Source organism: Musa acuminata, chromosome BXJ1-1, assembly GCF_036884655.1.
Source record: "Musa acuminata AAA Group cultivar baxijiao chromosome BXJ1-1, Cavendish_Baxijiao_AAA, whole genome shotgun sequence".
NCBI classification, from domain to species: domain Eukaryota; kingdom Viridiplantae; phylum Streptophyta; class Magnoliopsida; order Zingiberales; family Musaceae; genus Musa; species Musa acuminata.
In genome coordinates, this window is record NC_088327.1 from 6530715 (window position 1) to 6550266 (window position 19552).

The following is a 19552-nucleotide window of genomic DNA, read 5'->3' on the forward strand; positions in this document are numbered from 1 at the left end:
GCTCCGCTCCTCGAACAACCGCTCGAACGACGCCAAGGGCGACAATGACGTGGCGGCATCGGGAGCTTATGTGGCGCCCCCGTTGGGCCACCGCGCTCGTGCTGCCAACAACCCCGTGAGAAGCTGCCAGGTCGGCTCATTTTCCCGATCCTGTTCGAGCCGAGACAGGCGAGGAGGAGTTTGTGGGGCCCCACAGGGTAGCTGATCCCCACCGGGCCCCACACGGCTCAGGCATTGAGGTGATATAAAGCTCCGCGAACTCCGTCAGGCTGACACAACCGCCAATGGGAGCGCGGGATCGCGTCTGGCCCACCTCTTTCGTGCTGCCAATAGCGCCGTGAATCGCGACCAGGTCGGCTCATTTTCGGGATCCTAGTCACGCCTACCGCAGAGGATTTCATGGCGGACAACCCTGCCAACTCATTCTCTTTGTTGTGGAGTCAGTATACACGTACGTATTAAAGAAAATAATATACATATATATATATATATATATATATATATATATATATATATATGTCTCATGGCATGAACAAATAGACATGTATAATATATATATACATATAATATATATTATTATTATGGTACGATGAACTCTTATAGTTGGTTTAGTTGAAATAAATATTTTATGATATGAGTAAAATATTTATTTAAAATTTTATTTTAGGTTAATAGCTACGTGGCTCGAAGTATTGATTGGATTCTTAGCCTTTTCGATTTGACTTGATTGTCACATGTTGAGTCACAATCAAGATGAATATTTTTCTTATCATTAGACTCCCATCTATGAAGTTATCTTTTCTGACTTCTCTAAAAGGATCTGAAAGTGTAGCCAATGGCTACAGCATATTGATAATTAATGTATCAAGTAAGCATAGTTATTTTATCCAAGAAATATCAGATAACTTATGATATTTAACCTTAAAGAAGTATCAAGCAACCTTTGATTCTTAAACCAAGAAGGGTGCATTAGATACCTTTTAATGCTTAACCCAATAAAAACGTATTAAGCTTATTTTGATGCTTAGCTCAAAATTGATGCATCAAACATATTTTTCAAATTAGCTCCAACTATCGATGCTTGTGTGGCCAATGCTAGTAAAAGTGTTGACTTAGTGAGTCTAATTGATGCTTGTGTTAGCCATGCTGGTAGAAAAATTTTGATGGGACACTTGGGAGTTTAAATGGTGCTTGGGGGCTACAAGTGGGCTCTCTATAGCAATATGGCTCATTCTGTGATATGAGTCATCCTTTGTGTATTTGAACTTTTTATCCTCACATCTAACCTTCCGAATCTCTGAAGCACTATCTCTCACCCCTCGTTTGTGTCAAGTAAGGAAGATTTCTCTATCTTTATTGTTTGAATTTCATCCCCTCGACCAACATGTGATTGAGAGGGTGAAAGTCTTGTTATCAAAAAGTCCAAAAGCGAAAGGAGTGTACCCTCCTTCTCTAAGGATACAATAAGTGGACCCTAAGATCAATCATTTAGGATCTCAAATTATGGAGGATACCTCTTATTAGGATTCAACTCTAACTCTCGAGTATCTAAAGCACTTGCACCTCATGTATTCTATCTTGATCAAGATTGTCTTGTTATCACAAGCTAGGTAGTGTTTGTATGTTTAGATGTATAGGTCTCTTTGCTTGAATATCAACATGCTAAAGGATAGGCTCATGTTCCCCCTCCATCTATTAGTGATGGCGTGGCTTTGGTGGTGGAGGATATCACTATTATCTAACTCATTGTGTTATCTAATAGCCTTTATCGATGAATGATACTATGTTGACATCACTCCAATTTTGAATATGTTTTATTCCTACTCAAGGTGGGTTTGAGATGAAGGGGGTTCCAACTTCTAATAAGGGTTGAAAAGGATAGTACTTTATCTAGATTTAATTTGGGGCGAGGCTTCAATATGACTTGTTTAGCAAACATAATAACTAACACCCGCCTCTTCTTTGCTACCAAGGAGAAAGGTCACATACTATGATTGGGAGAGTTCTTATATTTTTTCCTAAGCCATCAGACATATGGATGAAAATTAGCTAATCGACATCAGCCTAAGCCTAACACCTTGGGTGTACTTCGTCATTCCTTTCTTTATCCTTTTCATGATACAACACTTAATACATTTCTTTATTCTACAGGCATGAATCTCAAGGCATTACATAAGAGGAAATCGATGACATTCACTTTGAGTGGTCCGACCCCCTTCACCTCGACTACAATAGGCTCCTCTGCTTCCATCGCCTCTATTAGATGAAAGATAATACTTGGAACTTCGATGCCTTCAACCCCTAAGCGCATGCTCAAGAACCATCTACCGATGCATCTGCTATCGAAGCACTCTTCTAGAAGCGATGAGTGGTTTAAAAGAAGGCCTGAGTCATTAGGCAATCAATAGTAAGTCACGATGCCTCACCTAGACTTATGCAATCATTAATCGATCCTCATCTCGATCATCCGGATGTTGAAGCTTCTTACTCAACGAAATGGGAGCCCCTCGTGCTAATATAAGAGGGGTGAAAGCATCTAAAGTGACTTGAAATGATGGTCAATAGATTATGAAGTATCTCAAGAGGACATTGATCCCTCATTAGCCAAGACGATGCCTTTTGATATTCTTATCAATGAAGTGGTAAAATGAGCTATAGTGATAAGTTATCTTAATTTTCATAAGTTGTTCCTCGGTTTGTTATAGTTTTGGTTTCGTTATAGTTTGGGTTTCTATTGTTAAGGCTCTTGGATAATAGGGAAAATGTTGCCTCTTGCTTTGCTCGTGCGACTAAAAATAGCCAGTTTTAGCTTGTTTTTGAATCGTTTTCGTGTGTTGCGATGATCGCGACGAGTAATGTAAAATATCAGCTATCTTAGTGCTCTAGAACCCCCGGGTGGTATAGAGTTAGATGAAGCTCTCAAATAACATGGAAGATGTTATATATTCTAATGCAAAACAATCACTAATTGATGAGGCTGGTTGACTAAGGAACTTGAGAGTAAACATTTTATAGATGACGAAAGAGGTAGATATGCTTCGAGTCGAAGTGGTTGAGTCAAAGACAAAAATGATCAACCTATAAATAATAACAAAACTCAAGACTAAAGTGGCCGACCTTAAGACCACTTATTTATATATATATATGTCTATTAATTATTGATGTGAAGGATAACGATAATGTTTGGACTAACCTAACTTTGTTTGAGCTGACATGCACAATAAACTTAAGTGGGGTCAAGAATGTCTTAGATGCTCGATCGAATACTAACATATATGATGGTATTCAATCGAATATCAATCTACAATTAAGATTAGATAGGGTTCTCAACATAATTAATCCGATGCTTACGTTAGTCACAAAACAGAAAGTAAAAAATTTTGAGTAAAGTAATAACCAATCTCAATTATGATTTATTTTTATAATTAATTTAATAAGAATAAATATTATGTAGTATAAATGAAATATTCTTTCAAAATTTCATCGTTGATGCCAATGTAGCTCAATGGATTTCCCCATCGATTATAATTCACTTTCTTTTTCATCTGAGTAAGACAGATTACGTTATTTCAAATTAAAAATTCCCAGTACAGTAACTTACAGTTGCCGACGCTGAAAGCTCATGTAGTTATATTACGTTGATATCATTCGTCAAAGACTAATTAGTTTAGAATTAGCCTCTCTTGTCACCTTAATTATATAAGACTCGCACAGAAAGAAAAATGATTAGCAAAAAATTGAATATTAACAAAATATTATGGATATTATTAGAACAAAATATATTATTTAAAAATGATAAAAATAAACGATGCATGGGTAATCAGATGTCACTTAATGCCAACGAGGATGCACCCATATTGAATCATTAATGTTAGCATGACAAATAGTGCATAAGTATGTCATGGATTAACTCTTCATTTTAATTATGGAATTTACTATAAAAGGCTCTCATGTAAATCCTTATAGTGAGCTTAAACATTTGATTTAGACCGAATGAAACTATTAAATTATCAAATAATCAAAATATAAAATAATAAAACTTAAAAATAAAGAAATTACCAAACATGCCACGTTAATTTTGAGAGAGAATATATTAGGCACACCATATATGCTTATCATATTTATTCTCATTATATGCTTATCGTATATGTCTGACTAAATGAATAATGACATGCTTTACATGTTATAGGGATTTATGAGATACAAATATCTTTTATTTTCAAATATAAAATATAAATATTTTTCATTTCTAATTATTTTTCTAAAATCAAATTGATAATTAAAATTGATCGTATTAATTATTAATTATCAATCATCGTTTTGTCAAATTATAACTCGACATCTCATCAGTACAACCGAATAAAATGGTGTCGTTCGCTCTTCGCCACAACCGACACCGCTTGAAACCGCCTTCGAGAGAAGAGAGAGAACGCGTTCCGCTCGACGATGGCGGCCGGGGTTTTGAGGGGCTACCTGAAGGATGCGTTGGTCAATAAGGTCGAGCTGAGATGTGGCGTCGGGCCGAGGCGTTACAGCACGGCTTCGGAAGACTCGTCCAAGAAGGTAACAAGCTTTTGGCTTCCTTGAGCATTTCGTCAAACAGGTGGTCGTTGGTTTGTCACGTTTTTTTTAATATCGTCGGCTTCTTAGGTCTTATCTGCGTTTCTAGAATTGATTGACGTTACGTGGTGTTATGCTCATTAAGAATGTTGGGTTTTGGTTGGTTCTTGACCTCATGTGCGGAACACAGTGAATGAACGTTTGTAATGTGTATCGCCGAAACTATGGCGTACTTGAAATTGATGATTGATTGTTTTATGATTAATTGGTGGAGATCTTGGGGTATGCTCTCCAATAGTGAAGGTATTGTGCTGTTATAAACCGCTGTGGGTTCAATAGTGAAGGTATTGTGGTAGTTGCAAAGCGTCTTGGAGCTCAGCATGGTAAGAGGAAAATGGAAGAAATTTCAAGTACTTCACCATCATTGACTGGGGAAGTTAAGCATGGAGGGAAAGCAGGTTCTGGCATTTTGGGAGTCAATATTGGCAATAACAAAACAACTGAAGATGCAGTTTCAGATTATGTTAAAGGGGTTCATACTTTATCACAATATGCTGATTACTTGGTATTTTTCTTGTTCATGTTCAGATTGTTCTGACACTGGATTAATTACTTTCTTTGTATGTTTTAGCCAGTGAGTTTCAATCATGCACCATTTTACATTTAGGTGAAGTCTTGTTTTATGTTGTTTAACAATTCTTTATTTATGATCTTTTTAACTTTAAGCTTTTTCTATTACTGCATTCATGTGTATTGTTTGCATTTTTTGCTTTACAATTATCACTCTAAGCTACGTGGATTATCTAACAGTTAAATCATCTAATTCAAATAGAAGGTCATATGTAGTTTTTTTAGTTTCCATTGATATAGAATTTTTCAGTCAGATACTTGTTGGATGAAAGTCTCATTTGTCAGCAAATCTGGAGCCTTGGAAATGGTTCCAACACATACATCATTATCATCATAGCATCTTCAACTGACTTTCTTCACCTAAGACTTGAACTCCCACAACAAGTCATTGTGGCTTCTTGATGTCTCTAGTACAATATTTGACAATTTATGCAAGAATTTTATCACATCTTGACAAGTTATATTCATGCATTCTGTTAACCATCATGTGTTAACCACTTTCATAAGACCTGCACCAACATAAGGTGAAGTGTTATCACTTCTTTTCTTGGAACTACCTGTAACCACCAAACCTAACGCCCACTTCTCTCCTATATACAGGAGTAGGAAGCTATGGGCATTTTTGGAGGAAATATTCTGGTTTTTCAACTTCCTTATAACCATGTTGCTGACAATCAATCAAGAGAGATGATGTTGGACTTCTACTACTTTAAGCCTGACTGCCGAAATCATTAGATAATGTTTTTTCTTTTCCTATTTGCTGTGTATGATTGCTTTAAGTTGAAAAATCCATTATCAGGGGTTTTCCATGCATGGATGTAATTGAAGTTAATTTGTTATCCTATTGAACTCCGCAAATATGAACCTAATTTTTTTTTAATGCATGGTCTGCAAAAAAGACTCTTATCATGATTGGAATGACCTTGATAATGAAATTCTCTTTATCATTGAATATACTCTTCATATATATGTTAACATTATTTGTGATGAGATCTCCTAAATTGCATTTTAAAATATAATCAATTATATGAAAAGAATATATTCCATTTTCTACACCAACACTCTCCTATAAAATTCAAGTTCACTTGGAGGTTACCAGTTTTCATGACTATTCTGCTTATCTAGTTATGCTATCTTTTTAATTAGATCTAGCTAATGGTGTTTAATGCTAAAATTATCTTGAATCATTCTTGTAAGTATTTGTGGCATAACATCAAATACCATTTCAGGTGATAAACATTTCTTCACTGAATACTCCTGGCCTTTGCAAACTTCAAGGAAGAAAACAACTGGAAGAACTTGTCAAAAAGGTTAGAAAGTTGAAAATCTTATGTATCCTTTTACAGTTCTTCTCTTTGATTATTATGATTGGCGTATAGGTGCAAGCTAGCCGACCCCAAATAGTTGAAACTTATAGTTTTGTTGTTGTTGTATATAGGTGCAAGCTGCTCGTGATGAGATGCAATGGGCAGAAGAGAGCCCACTGCCCTTGGTTGTGAAAATTGCTCCCGACTTGTCTAAAGAGGATATTGAGGACATAGCAGCTGTAAGCTGTAAGATGATCCTCTTTTGCCCTATCATAAATAGTACATACTCTTATCATTTCATTTTGTTGACTTTTAGGTTGCTCTTGCTCTCCATTTGGATGGATTGGTAAGCTTCTCTGATCTTCTTGAAGCATTATTTTTTTGTACTTGAAATTTGATAGACAGTGTAGCTAACTACACATGTTGGATTCCGTTTGTATTGGGACTAATTACAGTGTAACTAATTTGGTATGGACTGGTATTTACCAGTTTGACTGAGTACCTGTATTGGAACACATACCTCAACTGTTACCACACCATTCATTTTTTATTATTTATCATTTTAAGTATATTGCTTGGTATTCCAGTGCCATACTTGTTATTAGGTTAAGGAGACCAGTATTGGACTGACGTTTAAATCCTCGGTTTAGACATACTTGATACCATCAAGTATTTCTTTTTGATGCCATGGAGTGATTATTCATTATGCTCTTATTTCACTTATTTCTTTTTGATGTTGTGTGATGTCCTTGAGGATCCTTTTAGTCTTGGATGGCAAATATTTCATGGAGGGTCCCATTTTCTCAATTGCCTCCTGAATAAATTAAAAAAAAAAGAGCAAAAATAACACAAAAGTACTTGTTTCTCTGCATTTCTAAGGCAGCATTATTTCCATTGCAGAGTTATAGAATTATGAACATTCTTGTGTAGTTACATCTTCTCAATTTTAGCTATAAACCATCACCAACACTTGCAATAATTCATAGAAGGCCTTCTTTACCATTGTCAAAGCAGTTGTTTTTATATGAAAATTTTCAAGTATGAAAGTAAGCAACTACAGGAATTTTGCTTAGATTTGTAATTTCTTGAAGCGGAAAGTTTGAAGCATGATCATAAAGGACTGTAGTTCACAAAGATTCTGAAGTTCCTCATTCTTCAGCCTTACCTTGTTTTTCCTTTATGCTAGCTAGCAGTAAGTATGGCAATTAACTTGGCTAGTGTAATTATTAACTATGAAGTTGCAGGAAGTGTGAAGTTCTTTTTCTTCAGCTTAGTTTATTCTTTTGTTTGTTCTTCCAACTACTAGTAGTTACAGCAACTAACTTGGCTAGCATAATCATGAGCAATTTCTCTGCAGATTATATCAAATACAACTATTTCAAGACCAGATCCTGTAACTAGTCACCCATTAGCTGGAAAATCTGGTGGTTTAAGCGGAAAGCCACTCTTTGATATGTCCACTAGCATTCTCAAGGAGATGTATATTCTCACTCAGGTACTTCTCCACATTCTTAATTTATTTAACTGGGAAACTGCCCTTCACCCTGAATTTATTTGTCCACGTGTTGTTTCTTGCCTATGACATGACCAATTTCTATCTTTCAATCTTAATTGATGGTGCCAATTTCTTTTAATTTTTACAGGGGAAGATTCCACTTATAGGCTGTGGGAGTGTAAGCAAGTAATATGACATTATATTTAATTTTAAATTCGCTGGTTGCTTGAACAAAATCTCTTTTAAACTATGTATAAGTGTTTGCCGAAATGCAGTGGTGAAGATGCATACAAGAAGATTCGAGCTGGAGCAACACTTGTCCAATTGTATACAGCTTTTGCTTATGATGGACCTTCATTAATTCCAGAAATAAAGGTTTGCACTAATACTGATGAAGTTTTTGGTCATTTAACTTATTATTAACAAGTACATGAAAGTCCAACTTGGTTTTATAACATATTATCGAGCAAATTTGGTTGTCAAATATATGTTTCATCTTCTTAGTTTTAGGTCAGATAATACTATTATTCTATCTCCTTGAAGGAGAAAACTTGCGACTCACCTTTCTATGAAACTATGCCAACTTGTGTTTTTATTTTTTGCTTCATTTTTCAGTCTGCTTTATTTTCTGGTGCATACCCATGGATTATTCATCGTACCTTTTTTGTCCCAAGTTTTCCATCCTTGGTGAGACAAATGACGAACTAACCTAATTGATGCTTGATGTCTTTGCTGAGAGGTGACATAAATAAGATTTAATGTTAGGATGCAAAAACATGGATCTATTGGGCCTTGCAAATATGAAGATGACAAGAGTTTTATGGGTTTTTGGGTTTATACACACATTGTAGCTCTCACAGATAGATAAATATTTGCTACAAAGATAAAATTGCAAATTGTTTGTTATGCCTGTTTAATTAACTAATCTGGTTAACTCTCTCGAAATGTGTTTTCTCTTATTAAAAATGATATAGATACTATTCTGTTTAATTAGTCTCTTTCATCATGTGTTTTCTCTTATTGAAAATGATGAAAATTATTCTAAATTAGTTTTAAATACGTCATGATATTTTAGTCTGTTATCACATTTTACCCATCCAAACAACTCTGTTGGTAAATCCTTTAGATATACTGCTAATACTATGATAATTTATTGTGAACGAATCTCAGTAATTTTCAACAAATATCTTGAGATTCTCAGTCAGTAGCTATCCACAAAACATTATGAGGTTGCAACAACAGATCCGGCTCCTCCTCCTGCTGAAACTCCATCACTTGTTCTTGCCCGTACTCCCTTTAGCCCTGAGTCTTGTTGAGTCGAGTTAACTCAAAATTGCATTGCTGGTGATTTCAAATTTTGTAATGTTCTTATCACTGGTTAGTTTTACAATACAGACTTCTAAACGAGGGGAAATATTTCATGGCCTTTGAATATTTGCAGTTTTGTCGCGGAGAAAGGCAACATTTTCAGTCATTTTTTACTTTGCTGCTCACAACATATACTTGTAGTTCTCTTGAGTTTGTTCTAGATGATTCTCTTGAGTTTGTTCTAGATGATTCTCGGACCTGCTGAAGAAGGTATGGCTTAACCTCAGGAAGCATTTCAGTGCTGTTGCCTTCCAAATGCAGGACTTCACGCTCCGAAATTTATGTCTGTGTTTTTTTTTCTGTTTGTTTGTTTGTTTGTGCAGATCCGGATTTGTGGAGCTACACAAGATTACGAGAAGACTGTTTCTTGAAGGTATTGGTCATCCAAAAGTTCATCTTCATCACTTGCTAATTTTCTAATGAAAATTTATTTATTTATTTACAAAAGGGCAGTTATGGCAAGAGGATCACACGATTTTAGTTATGCGAAAAACTATTTACAACATTTATTTGATGAGCAAAAACTAACTACAGCGCCTCTTCCTTCCCCTTCCTGGGTTTATTTGACATGACAGGACAGGACAGGACATGACGGGACAGCCTTCACCTCACCAGTCCAAGGTTGACGATGCCCCACGACGAGTGGGGCCATGTCTTCTCCTTCGCCTTGGCCGACAACACCCTCCCCCACGCCACCCATCCCTCCCAACTCATCCTCTTGTCCCAGCTGCTCCCCCACTCCAGCATCAGCCTCAGCCCCTTTCCCGCCGCCGCCTCCGCCTCCTCGTACTTCCCCTGGTTCATGTACACCTGCCCTAACACCAGATGCGGCTCCCCCACGAAGGGATTCCTCCTTATGCTCTCCCCCAACAGCCCCTCCACCTTCTCCCACCCCGTCTCCCCTTCCTTCGCCCAGTCCCCACACATCGCCTCCCAGTAGTAATCCCTACCGACTGTTTGATCCTTTGCTTCCAACACTTTGGTGCAGTTGTCGAACACTGGGGGGATCATCAGCTCCATCTCCTCTTCCCTTCCGGGCATCGGCAACCCCTCGTCCCCGCTCATCCTCTTCCTCTCCTCCAGGTATATCTCCTCCTCCCTCGCTAGCAGAGTGTAGAGTGCCCCCATCCTCGACAGCGAGTTCATATACAGGCCCGGCTTCCCTGTTCCCGGCCACAGCGCCGTCCACGCGTTGCCGTTGAGCTCCAGCCGCCCGTTCTCGTTCTCGAACAGCTTGTCCTGGAAATCCATATACTGGTCGCTGAAGTCGGCGATGGTCATCAGCAGAAAGGTCGCCACCACCCTTCTCGGCACCACAGTGTCCTCGCCCGTCCTGATGTGTTTCACGATCATCCCCTCCGCCGGGACCAGCGACCGCAGCTTTCTCCGCCACGGTTCCGACTCGTCGAACGCGCCCCTCTCCTTCGCGGCTCGGAGCGAAGCCTCCGAGCGCTCGAGGTGCTCGACGAGCTCGTCGTCGGAGTAGCGGAAGAGGAGGTCGTCGTGGATGAGGGTCTGGCGCGGCACGACGCAGAAGAGGTGCACGAGGCGCTCCGCCGGGCCGCCAATGATGCCGCGGACGCGGTCGCGGCCGGTGCTGGGGTCGAAGATGGCGAGGTTGACGTAGGAGTTGGAGTAGGCGGAGTGGTAGAGGCCGCAGCGGGCGACGGCATCGGGGGCGCACCACAGCTTGAGGATGCGGTAGACATCGGTGAGGTGGGCGAGGAAGCTGCCGTGCTTGTGGTAGCACTCGCCGGCGCCGGCGGAACGGAGGACGGTGACGAGGGAGGGCAGATCGGGATCTACCTTGTCCAGCTCCTCTCGGAGGAACGGTCGCGCGGCCTCGAGGAGCGCCGGTAAGTCTCTCGTGTGAGGGACGGTGGAAGGAGACGAAGAGTTGTAGGAAGGCATTCTCAGTCTTGGGTCGATGTAGGTATGGATGTGCGAAGCGTGGCGACGAAGGTTTTGGCCGAGTAGACTTGTATAGCGGTGGGAAGGAGAGCCTTAACGAATAAAGTGATAATGATGATGATATTGATAGTAATAATAATAATAATAATAGTCATGATTATATATATATATATAATAATGTATAATATTGGCAAGCATAAGGGTCCAACAACTAGTATAAGTAATAAATGGCTACTGGCGATTTTCAACATATATTTCACACCATGTATGAAAGATTTAAATATTTGAATTTAAAATTCTAAAGGGATTATATAAATACAATATTTACAAACAAATTTTGTGAAACCTCTATTCCGATATGTTAGACCCAACATCCGCCTGTGGCCTAACAGCCGCTCACGTTTTCCAGGATCTCTAATTCACAAAAGAATAGATTCATAATTTTGGAAACCCAACAATTGCTTATTTTTCATGTAACTAAAACAAGCCAAAACATATAGAAAAATTCACAAATTCTAAAAACAAAATCTAAATAAATAGAAACTTACCTGCCTCAACACACGACCTTAGGCTCATGTTGTTCATTTTTTTTATACTTGTAATATTTATCATTGTAGTAATCTTATGTCTTATTATTAACATCATTAAAACGACAAAGTATTTATATTGCTGACCAAAGATAACAAACATTATTATGCACTCTTTTCCGAAACACTTAATTCCATACAGCATTTAAGAAGGCCCAACTCAGACATTGATGAGGGACCTACTTGCCACGTGATCAAACTATAGACTTGACCTTCTTGCCGTAGAAGGAACCAATAAAGCACCAGCCATTACGCTGCATCCGTTGCTTCAAGAACAGAGAGCGACAAGATTACCACAACTACAGATCGTATAGGCTCTCCGTTGGTTCCTAAAACATGTTGCGGGTTGAAACACGGTAAGGCAAAGAATGAGGCCTTAATTTTGGACTTCGAAATCTGCAAGCAAATCATCTTGATGATCTATAAATGTAGTTCATTAGCTATTCTACAAAGACACATTTTATAAGAACATGACATAGCAGCTTGTGGCAGACAAACAAACAATGTTCCCCGACACTCCATTCACAGCAAGAGTGAGTGACCTGGAACATAAGATGAAGTGCACCTTAAATCTAGAAGCATTAACCTGTGGAAGAATCCCTTAAAATGACACATCTAGATATGTCGAAAAAAATACCTATATGCTGAACGCTAAGGGTAAGCTTTAGGCAAAAGACCAGGCCACATGGTCTAGAACTTGAAATCTTTCTTCTTCGATTTCCCTTCCTTCTCCTTGCGCTTCCTTTTGTTTGCCGCTTGCTGCGGTTAACAAGTCATCATAGAGAAATCAGTCTGACACCCACCACAGCAAGAGAGAAGAAGTACAAGGAAAAAAGAAGAGAAAAAGCGTAGAGAGCCAGAAGCAGACCTCTGCAACCATATCGCTGAAGTCCTCCTTCTGGTTCCGTACCTTCTCTTCCTCTCGTGCTTCTTCATACCTATCACATAAAAGCAGAACTAATTAGGAGAATTTTCCAAGCAAACAGTAACAGTTTTTTATAAGCATTTTGAGTGGTTCCCCTTACTTGGCTGCCAAAACATCGTCCATAACTTCCAGCTCTTCTGGTTGTATGGTGACATCCACCTTGTCTGATTTTTGACCCCGTAAAAGATCAACCTGAGGGTTAAAATGTAAACAATCTTCAATACTTAAAGGAATGAACACATGTATTGTAACCAAAATTGATACATGTACTGAGAAAAGAAAGTGAAAAAACATATTAGAAAGCCTCACCCTTTTTGCAGCTGTTTTATCTTGTGCCCCAAGCACATACCTGTATCAAAAAAATAAAAAATATATCAGCACATTTTGACATTGGCATGAGTCGGCACGACTAAGGCAGACACTTACGTGTGGGTTGTTCCCAGCAAAGTCCCAGGAACAATCCTTTCTTCCTTCTCTTCAAGTACCTTCAAAACACATAGTGGCGTGTGAGAAAAATCACAGGTCAAGGTCAAAGAGAACACTAAACACTATATGTGCACCATACGTCTATGCAAAGAACAAGAACCGAAACTTATTTACTTGATAAAGTGGTTTCTCAGGCTCCTTCCTCTGTTGCTTCCTCAAGTCAATCACATCAGGTGTTTCTACACCGGTGGGAGTGCTGAATAGCGAAACAATGACATTAGATAATGTGCATATATAACAATACAAAACATAAGAAAGACTATGAAGCACCTTGAAAGGCTGTCAACAGACTGAATGCCAGCCTCCAATTCCTCTTCTTCCATCTCTTCCTCCTCTTCCTCTTCCTCCTCTTCTTCCTCTTCTTCCTCCAAATCTCCCCAATGTTTGCTCCGATCAACCGGTTCTTCCTAAAATTTGAAAAACAAAAATTAAAAGATAACAGACGACCAATTTGTAAGTTAAGCAGCAAGTCTCTATCCTTCTAGCTAAATAACAAATGAGCTAGTTAATTATTTATTGATCTCGGTTCAACCTTCATATCCAATGGAAAAAGGGGTAGAACATGTCTGCAAAGTTACCTCATAATTAAGTTGCTCCTGCTGCAGTACCCCAAAAACATCGCCATATAATGGGCGTCCATACTGATCACCATAAAATAAAAAAATTTAAAAAAGATCACCTCGGAGAGGGAACAAAAAAGCAGCAACGCAATGCAATTATGTGAAGTAAATAGTCCTGAAGATCGAGGAGATGCTTACTTCATCAACTGGAGGTTTACCCCAACCTCCAGGATGATAACCAAAGCTGGCTCCAGGAGGGATGGGAGCATTTAGCCCAGGTATCTTCAAGTGAGGGTAGGATGGAGGTGGGCCATACCTCTGACACAAAATAGTTGCTATTAGTGTCATTAAAGTAAAAAAAACAATAGAAGAAAATGGCGAAGCTAATAAACGAATTAAGCAATTGACCTGCATATTAATAAGCCATGGAGGCGGTGCACCATCAGGCATCCCTAGTGCTTCTTTGAGTTCCCTTGACAACATTCCTGGCTTCATTTCCCTAAGTTTGAACTGTCCAGGAGCAAACGAGACCAATATTTTATGCTGGATGTTTCAACCAAAATAGACTAAACAACCATTCCAACTGCAACAGAAGAACATTTCAAAGCTTCCCACAATCTTTATCAAACTAAAGTTCATAATAACAGAAGATATGCTCAAAAGAAGTAATAAGTTTATACTTTAGCAGTCAAGAGACTCTAACCAAATGAAGGCACCATCCAAATCCTTAATCATTACCATAAGATTGCATATACTTAAGGACATATCAAAACAGGATAACATTAATCAGCACAAGTAAGCTTCGATGCTTGAAGACATGTCAAAACATAAACATAAAGCAACACGGTAAATCATGTGGACAAAATAGGAACAGAGCGAGCCCTTATCATGGAAAGTTTATGAGAGCTGTGGACTGGCATGATGATGTAATAGCACAAGTCAATGAACATCATCAACGACAAAGAGAAGATAGTGTAGACATCATGAATTTTCAAGGAGATCTTTTGAAACATACTAAAAGAAATAAAACAATACATTAAAAAAATATACTCAGCATTCTGTCAATACAACACTCATAAAGAATGAAGGAAATAATTTTCACTTGTATAAATTGTCAGAAAAATGATGCTATCCATAAAAGAATGTGCCAATCTATCAAGCGATGGTCTTTTCTTGTGTTTCAAGAAAAAAGTTGTCACAATCAAGGCTACAGCGTGTTTTTGGCAGAATGCACATAAGTGAACATCTCAAAACAAGGTATTCCAATCGGATATAAATCAATATATGTGTAAGTAATAGTACCTCAAATTCCTTTCCTTCATAGTATAGATCTCCATGTGTTGTCAGCTTTGGTTTGGTCTGATACTTGAAAAATGCATCATGAAGGACCTGCAATCAAATACAATTAGGATTTAATAGATTATTCACACCTCCCCATTCTCTGCACCAAGAGCAAGCAAGCTAGAGAGAGTGAAAGAGCTGGAAAGCAAGGGAGGGAGTGGGATGACAGAGGGATATGGAAGAAAAATCACAAGAGCAATCAATTTTAGATCAAACCTGATAATCAATATCCATCTTTCCCATCTTTGGTTGCATGCGCTCACGCTGTTTTTGTTTTAGCTTCTTGCTATCCTCTTTCTCAATGTATGCCTGGAAAAATAAAAAATAAATAGATAAAAAAACAAATCCAGAATATGGGAGTTCATTCAAATGACCATTCAGAATCACCCATATTTCTAGACAATTTAATTGAAAAAACACATAACTATCAAATAACTACTATTGCATAGCAAAATTAAATAAAATGATCTTTCACTTGAAACCAAGAACCTAGAATTTCAATATCATGAGTTACTTGGTACCTGTCTTATTTTCTCTATTCCAGTTGCAGCAATGAAGTCAGGAAGGTGAAAAGGTTGTTTTTCAATACCTCGTTTTCCCTGCCAATTATCAGAAGACAAATATAAAACCCAGATACATCAAAATGTACAAATCATAAATTGTGGTATATTTTAAAAAGCCCAAAATGCAATTGAAATCTGAAGGAGGTTTGACATCTCAAAATATCTGCAATACCAAAAACAAGATAACTCAGTTTAAGTCCGATAAATAACCCTTTTTTTTTACTTCAAGTAACACAAATATGCATGTTTCATCACTGTTATTAGGACGTCAGCAATTTAGCATCACACAGTTGCGTAAAGCATAGAATCTAGTGTAATCATATGCATCTATCTAGACCCCACCAATCTATCATTGTGTTAAAAAAAAACCATGAGATGTCCTCTCGCAATTACCATCATGTCCAGGCTCAGACAATGTTACAGCTGTTCCCTGCAAGAAATTATGCATATGTATAAGAGGGTTATCGACACCATTTGCCCTCACCACTGACAACATAATTAAAAAATGCACATACACCATCATTAAAAATGCACATACATTCTTCATCAAATTCATGTCAGATGCTATGTCTCACCTGTAAAAACTTCCGCTTTTGGCACCAGTGCCTTGGAACAGGCACAGTATTTCGATACGACTTAAGAAATACAAGTAGCTTTGGATCTGCTGCGGTTGCATCCCAAACCTGAAAAGAAATTAACAAGAAAGAGTTTAGAGATAAAAATAGTCCAAAAGAACAACCTAGAATCTGAAAAATTAACATATGCCAATAAAAGGAACAAATGCTGATTGTAAATTGCAATCAACAGTCAAATCCTTGAAAGTTTGCTGCAGTAAACAAACGGAACTAAATGGAAAAAGTTAATATAGCATAAAAAGAGACTAGAACACATCAATTGGATCATAATCTCTTAGGTACAATCTCATACAGAAAACCCTTGCTCTATGATTCCTACAAACCTCAAACATATGAACACAATCATCAAGAACAACAGGCAAGCTTGGTCGTTCCTGACCAAGACCTAATAATTAGGACAAAAACGATGGGAACCAGACTTATAACTTCACGAGTTTCCAAGTTACTGAGTAAAGAAAATGTTTGGTGGTGTAACAAAAGAAGCATTTCTTATTTCAAGCATCCTAATAATAATTAATGTTGCCATACAATAATTATATAACACATTTTTGCTCAGCAGGAAAGGCATGCATAAAAGCATAAAGCAAAAGAAAACATCTAATCTTGGACACTAGCCACCATTAATAGCATGGCCCATAAACCAACAAAAAGAGGGGCAACCATTTGGCTGTTTGCTTGTAGGCAAAATAAGTCTTCGCCATTTAGATTGCTAAACATTACAAAAAGTAACACCATCCTGGTTTAATTAACTTTTTACAGATTGCTTTACACCACATAGGTTCTTAAACATTTTAGCCATTAATTTTTTAGAAGTAAATAGTTTTTTTGTTATGTTCCCAAATCAATGAATTTTTTTTAACCTTCACGTAGCTTTATGCCACATTGGCTCTTAACCAGTTTAGTCAGTAACATTATAAGCAGAGAATAGCAGTTCCTTTTTAACCTTTCCAGTTTAAAAAAATTATTTTTCCCCTTGCCATTGCTTTAGGCCACATTGGCAATGTAAAAGGTTTGCTTCAGAGTGGCTAAAGAGTGTGAGACAAAAAAACTTCCAAACAAGCGCAGGACAACAGACTAACCCTATAACTTGATTCTCCACATATCAAGACTCTAGATGGATGGATAGTCACTATCAAATTGGTACAAGTGTTATTATACTATCCAGAAAGTTTTGGGTGTCCATGGATGTCACTTTGAGTTGAGAGATCCCTGATAAAACTACTGAGGAAAAGATTGTTTTCCAGCATATTGTCAATGTGTTACCCATTGTGAGTTCCGAAGAATATCCTCAGCTAAATGAAGGAATGAAAACCAAGCACCACAACTATCACTTTCTTTATAGTCATTCATGCCGGGATCTACACCAATAGAAGTATTCTAATAGAACAACCCTTATTATCTCTCTAGTATCATAACAAATACTAATTCTTATTGTATAGATTGTACCAAGATCAGGCACATATCATTTGATTAAGCTTTTCTAGTTTCAAAAAAGAAAAAAAAAACCTGGTATATGTTATATTTCAAGGTAGCAGTAGAAAGTTCAAGCTACCCAGATAAAACAAAGCAGATGGTGATTGAAAAGTTATGTTAGCACTAGAAATATTATAATCTAAGCATACCTCAACCACATCTGGCCTTGAGCAAATTTGCTTCAGTTCTGCAATCTTCATTCGTTTTTGAAGCTACAAAATGTACAAATGGATAACTTCATCGAAACTCTATCTAGAAAGATGTAAGAAGTCTAACATTACTAACCTTCTTCTTCTTGTTCGACAGTCCTTTTTCCTTCTGCTGAGTTTCCTGCTCGTCCTCTTCTGTATCTGAATCTCCCTTCTTGGCTGCCGCATTGCCCATGGTCTCATCCTTTGTTGAATTATCCTGCAAGGAGAACAGCAGCCATGAAAAAGATAAGACGAGATCTGAATAGCAAAGAAAAGAAAAAGAAACTTGTCCTCGAGTCCAAGGTACACTTCAAAAGACATTCTCCTAGTACCTCGACACCAGCATGATCTCTGAAGTTGAACTTCTCGATAACATTCTTGAATTCCTCGAAAATGCTTTCGTCTACATCAGCCTTTTCAGGAATGTACTCCACTTCCACACTCATGTTGACCTAAAGAAGCTCAGCAAACAATAGGATAAGTAACAAAACAAAACAAGGTATCAACCAGAAGCACCACCACCTCTACAATTCGTATACACTGAGATGCATACAAGAAACCCTAATTATTGCCAAATAATGTTGGATGCCATGGATCAATAATAGCACAGGCATAGTTGCAAAAGTATCATAGGGGATTTAGAATCAATGAACCAAAACAATAGAAATAAAAATAACAAAAGTCAAAGAATGCATATGCAATAACCTGAATAATTATAATAAAAGTAAAGAAGGTCAATCATACAACAGTTTTGGATCGACTGAGGACGAAACAAGAAACCCTAACTATTCTCGGATACTTAGAATGACCTGAATCAACCGAAATCAAACAGAAACATCGCCCTCACAGATAATACCACGAAGATAGTTAAGCACCGAAATCAAGAGAAACCCTAATAGTGGTGGGACACACCATCAGAAGACATGGTAATAGTACCTCGGAGTAATCATTGCGCTCGTCCTCAGATGCGCCTATTTCCCCTCCCTCTACTCCCCTCTTCTCGCCGTCGTCGGCCAAGGAAACAGAGGATTTACTGTCGTTCTTCTTCTGCTTCCGCCGACGGCGGCGGCGCTCGCTTTCTCGGACCTTTTTCCTCTCGGAGGCAGCGGCGGAGGCGCCATTGATCGGTGGATCTCCGGCTACGCCACCGTCGGGGATCTGGGATCGGCTAACGAGCTCGCCTAAGGCCATGGTCGAGCGCAGGGTTCCGATAAAGGAGAACCGGCCAAAGGGAAGACGGTTCGCATGATTCCCCCACTCGTGGCGCTCTTATAGGACCCTTCTTTTCTGTATGACAGAATTACCCCTATAAAAAATGTGAATTGACCGGATCAATTTTCTGTACGCATCTGGTCCGATCCGATCAAGATCCGTAGACCCATTTGAACCAAACCGAATTTAAGATGTCCACAAACAACCAAAATTGCAAGGCCGAACCTGCCTGATATATGGGCTTGGTTCATCCTTTTCTTCGATCCAATAACCTTTATGGCAGCTCTTAATTTGTTATTTTTTTATTT

General features: G+C 38.3%; 3 protein-coding genes across 6 annotated transcripts; 1 reads left to right on the forward strand and 2 right to left on the reverse strand.

Moving 5' to 3' along the window:
• The first annotated feature begins 4396 nt into the window (after nt 1-4396).
• LOC135634996 (dihydroorotate dehydrogenase (quinone), mitochondrial-like) lies at nt 4397-10268 on the forward strand. The gene is made up of 10 exons (XM_065145802.1): nt 4397-4563; nt 6420-6500; nt 6629-6736; nt 6814-6843; nt 7855-7992; nt 8141-8178; nt 8268-8367; nt 9434-9570; nt 9684-9733; nt 9936-10268. The coding sequence occupies exons 1-8, from the start codon at nt 4447-4449 to the stop codon at nt 9563-9565; spliced, it is 744 nt and encodes a 247-aa protein (XP_065001874.1). The 5' UTR covers nt 4397-4446; the 3' UTR covers nt 9566-9570; nt 9684-9733; nt 9936-10268.
• Nucleotides 9814-11388, reverse strand: LOC103985179 (uncharacterized). The gene has a single exon (XM_009402815.3). The coding sequence runs from the start codon at nt 11269-11271 to the stop codon at nt 9964-9966; it is 1308 nt and encodes a 435-aa protein (XP_009401090.2). The 5' UTR covers nt 11272-11388; the 3' UTR covers nt 9814-9963.
• Nucleotides 11389-11915: 527 nt separating this feature from the next.
• Nucleotides 11916-19275, reverse strand: LOC135635047 (uncharacterized). 4 transcript variants are annotated; one of them, XR_010495557.1, is made up of 19 exons: nt 18969-19275; nt 18365-18484; nt 18127-18249; nt 17991-18053; nt 16309-16416; nt 15692-15769; nt 15387-15479; nt 15132-15218; nt 14238-14339; nt 14028-14147; nt 13848-13910; nt 13540-13676; nt 13384-13465; nt 13210-13268; nt 13093-13132; nt 12884-12975; nt 12727-12796; nt 12496-12617; nt 11916-12187 (listed from the first exon to the last, which is right to left on the reverse strand). XR_010495557.1 is itself a non-coding variant. In XM_065145884.1 (18 exons), the coding sequence occupies exons 1-18, from the start codon at nt 19221-19223 to the stop codon at nt 12549-12551; spliced, it is 1761 nt and encodes a 586-aa protein (XP_065001956.1). In that variant the 5' UTR covers nt 19224-19275; the 3' UTR covers nt 11916-12548. The 4 variants fall into 4 exon arrangements, 1 of the variants encoding a protein (XP_065001956.1); XR_010495552.1 differs by having other exon boundaries at nt 11916-12254; XR_010495548.1 differs by having other exon boundaries at nt 11916-12400.
• Nucleotides 19276-19552: the final 277 nt, after the last annotated feature.

Excerpts from the sequence above, each read along its gene's own strand:
- LOC135634996 (XM_065145802.1), top strand. The coding sequence starts at position 4,447 with ATGGCGGCCGGGGTTTTGAGGGGCTACCTGAAGGATGCGTTGGTCAAT. Across the intron at positions 6,737-6,813 it reads ATATTGAGGACATAGCAGCT|GTTGCTCTTGCTCTCCATTT; the intron begins GTAAGCTGTAAG and ends GTTGACTTTTAG. Across the intron at positions 6,844-7,854 it reads CTCTCCATTTGGATGGATTG|ATTATATCAAATACAACTAT; the intron begins GTAAGCTTCTCT and ends ATTTCTCTGCAG.
- LOC103985179 (XM_009402815.3), bottom strand. The coding sequence starts at position 11,271 with ATGCCTTCCTACAACTCTTCGTCTCCTTCCACCGTCCCTCACACGAGA.
- LOC135635047 (XM_065145884.1), bottom strand. The coding sequence starts at position 19,223 with ATGGCCTTAGGCGAGCTCGTTAGCCGATCCCAGATCCCCGACGGTGGC. Across the intron at positions 18,485-18,968 it reads AGCGCAATGATTACTCCGAG|GTCAACATGAGTGTGGAAGT; the intron begins GTACTATTACCA and ends GAGCTTCTTTAG. Across the intron at positions 15,480-15,691 it reads GAATAGAGAAAATAAGACAG|GCATACATTGAGAAAGAGGA; the intron begins GTACCAAGTAAC and ends TTATTTTTCCAG.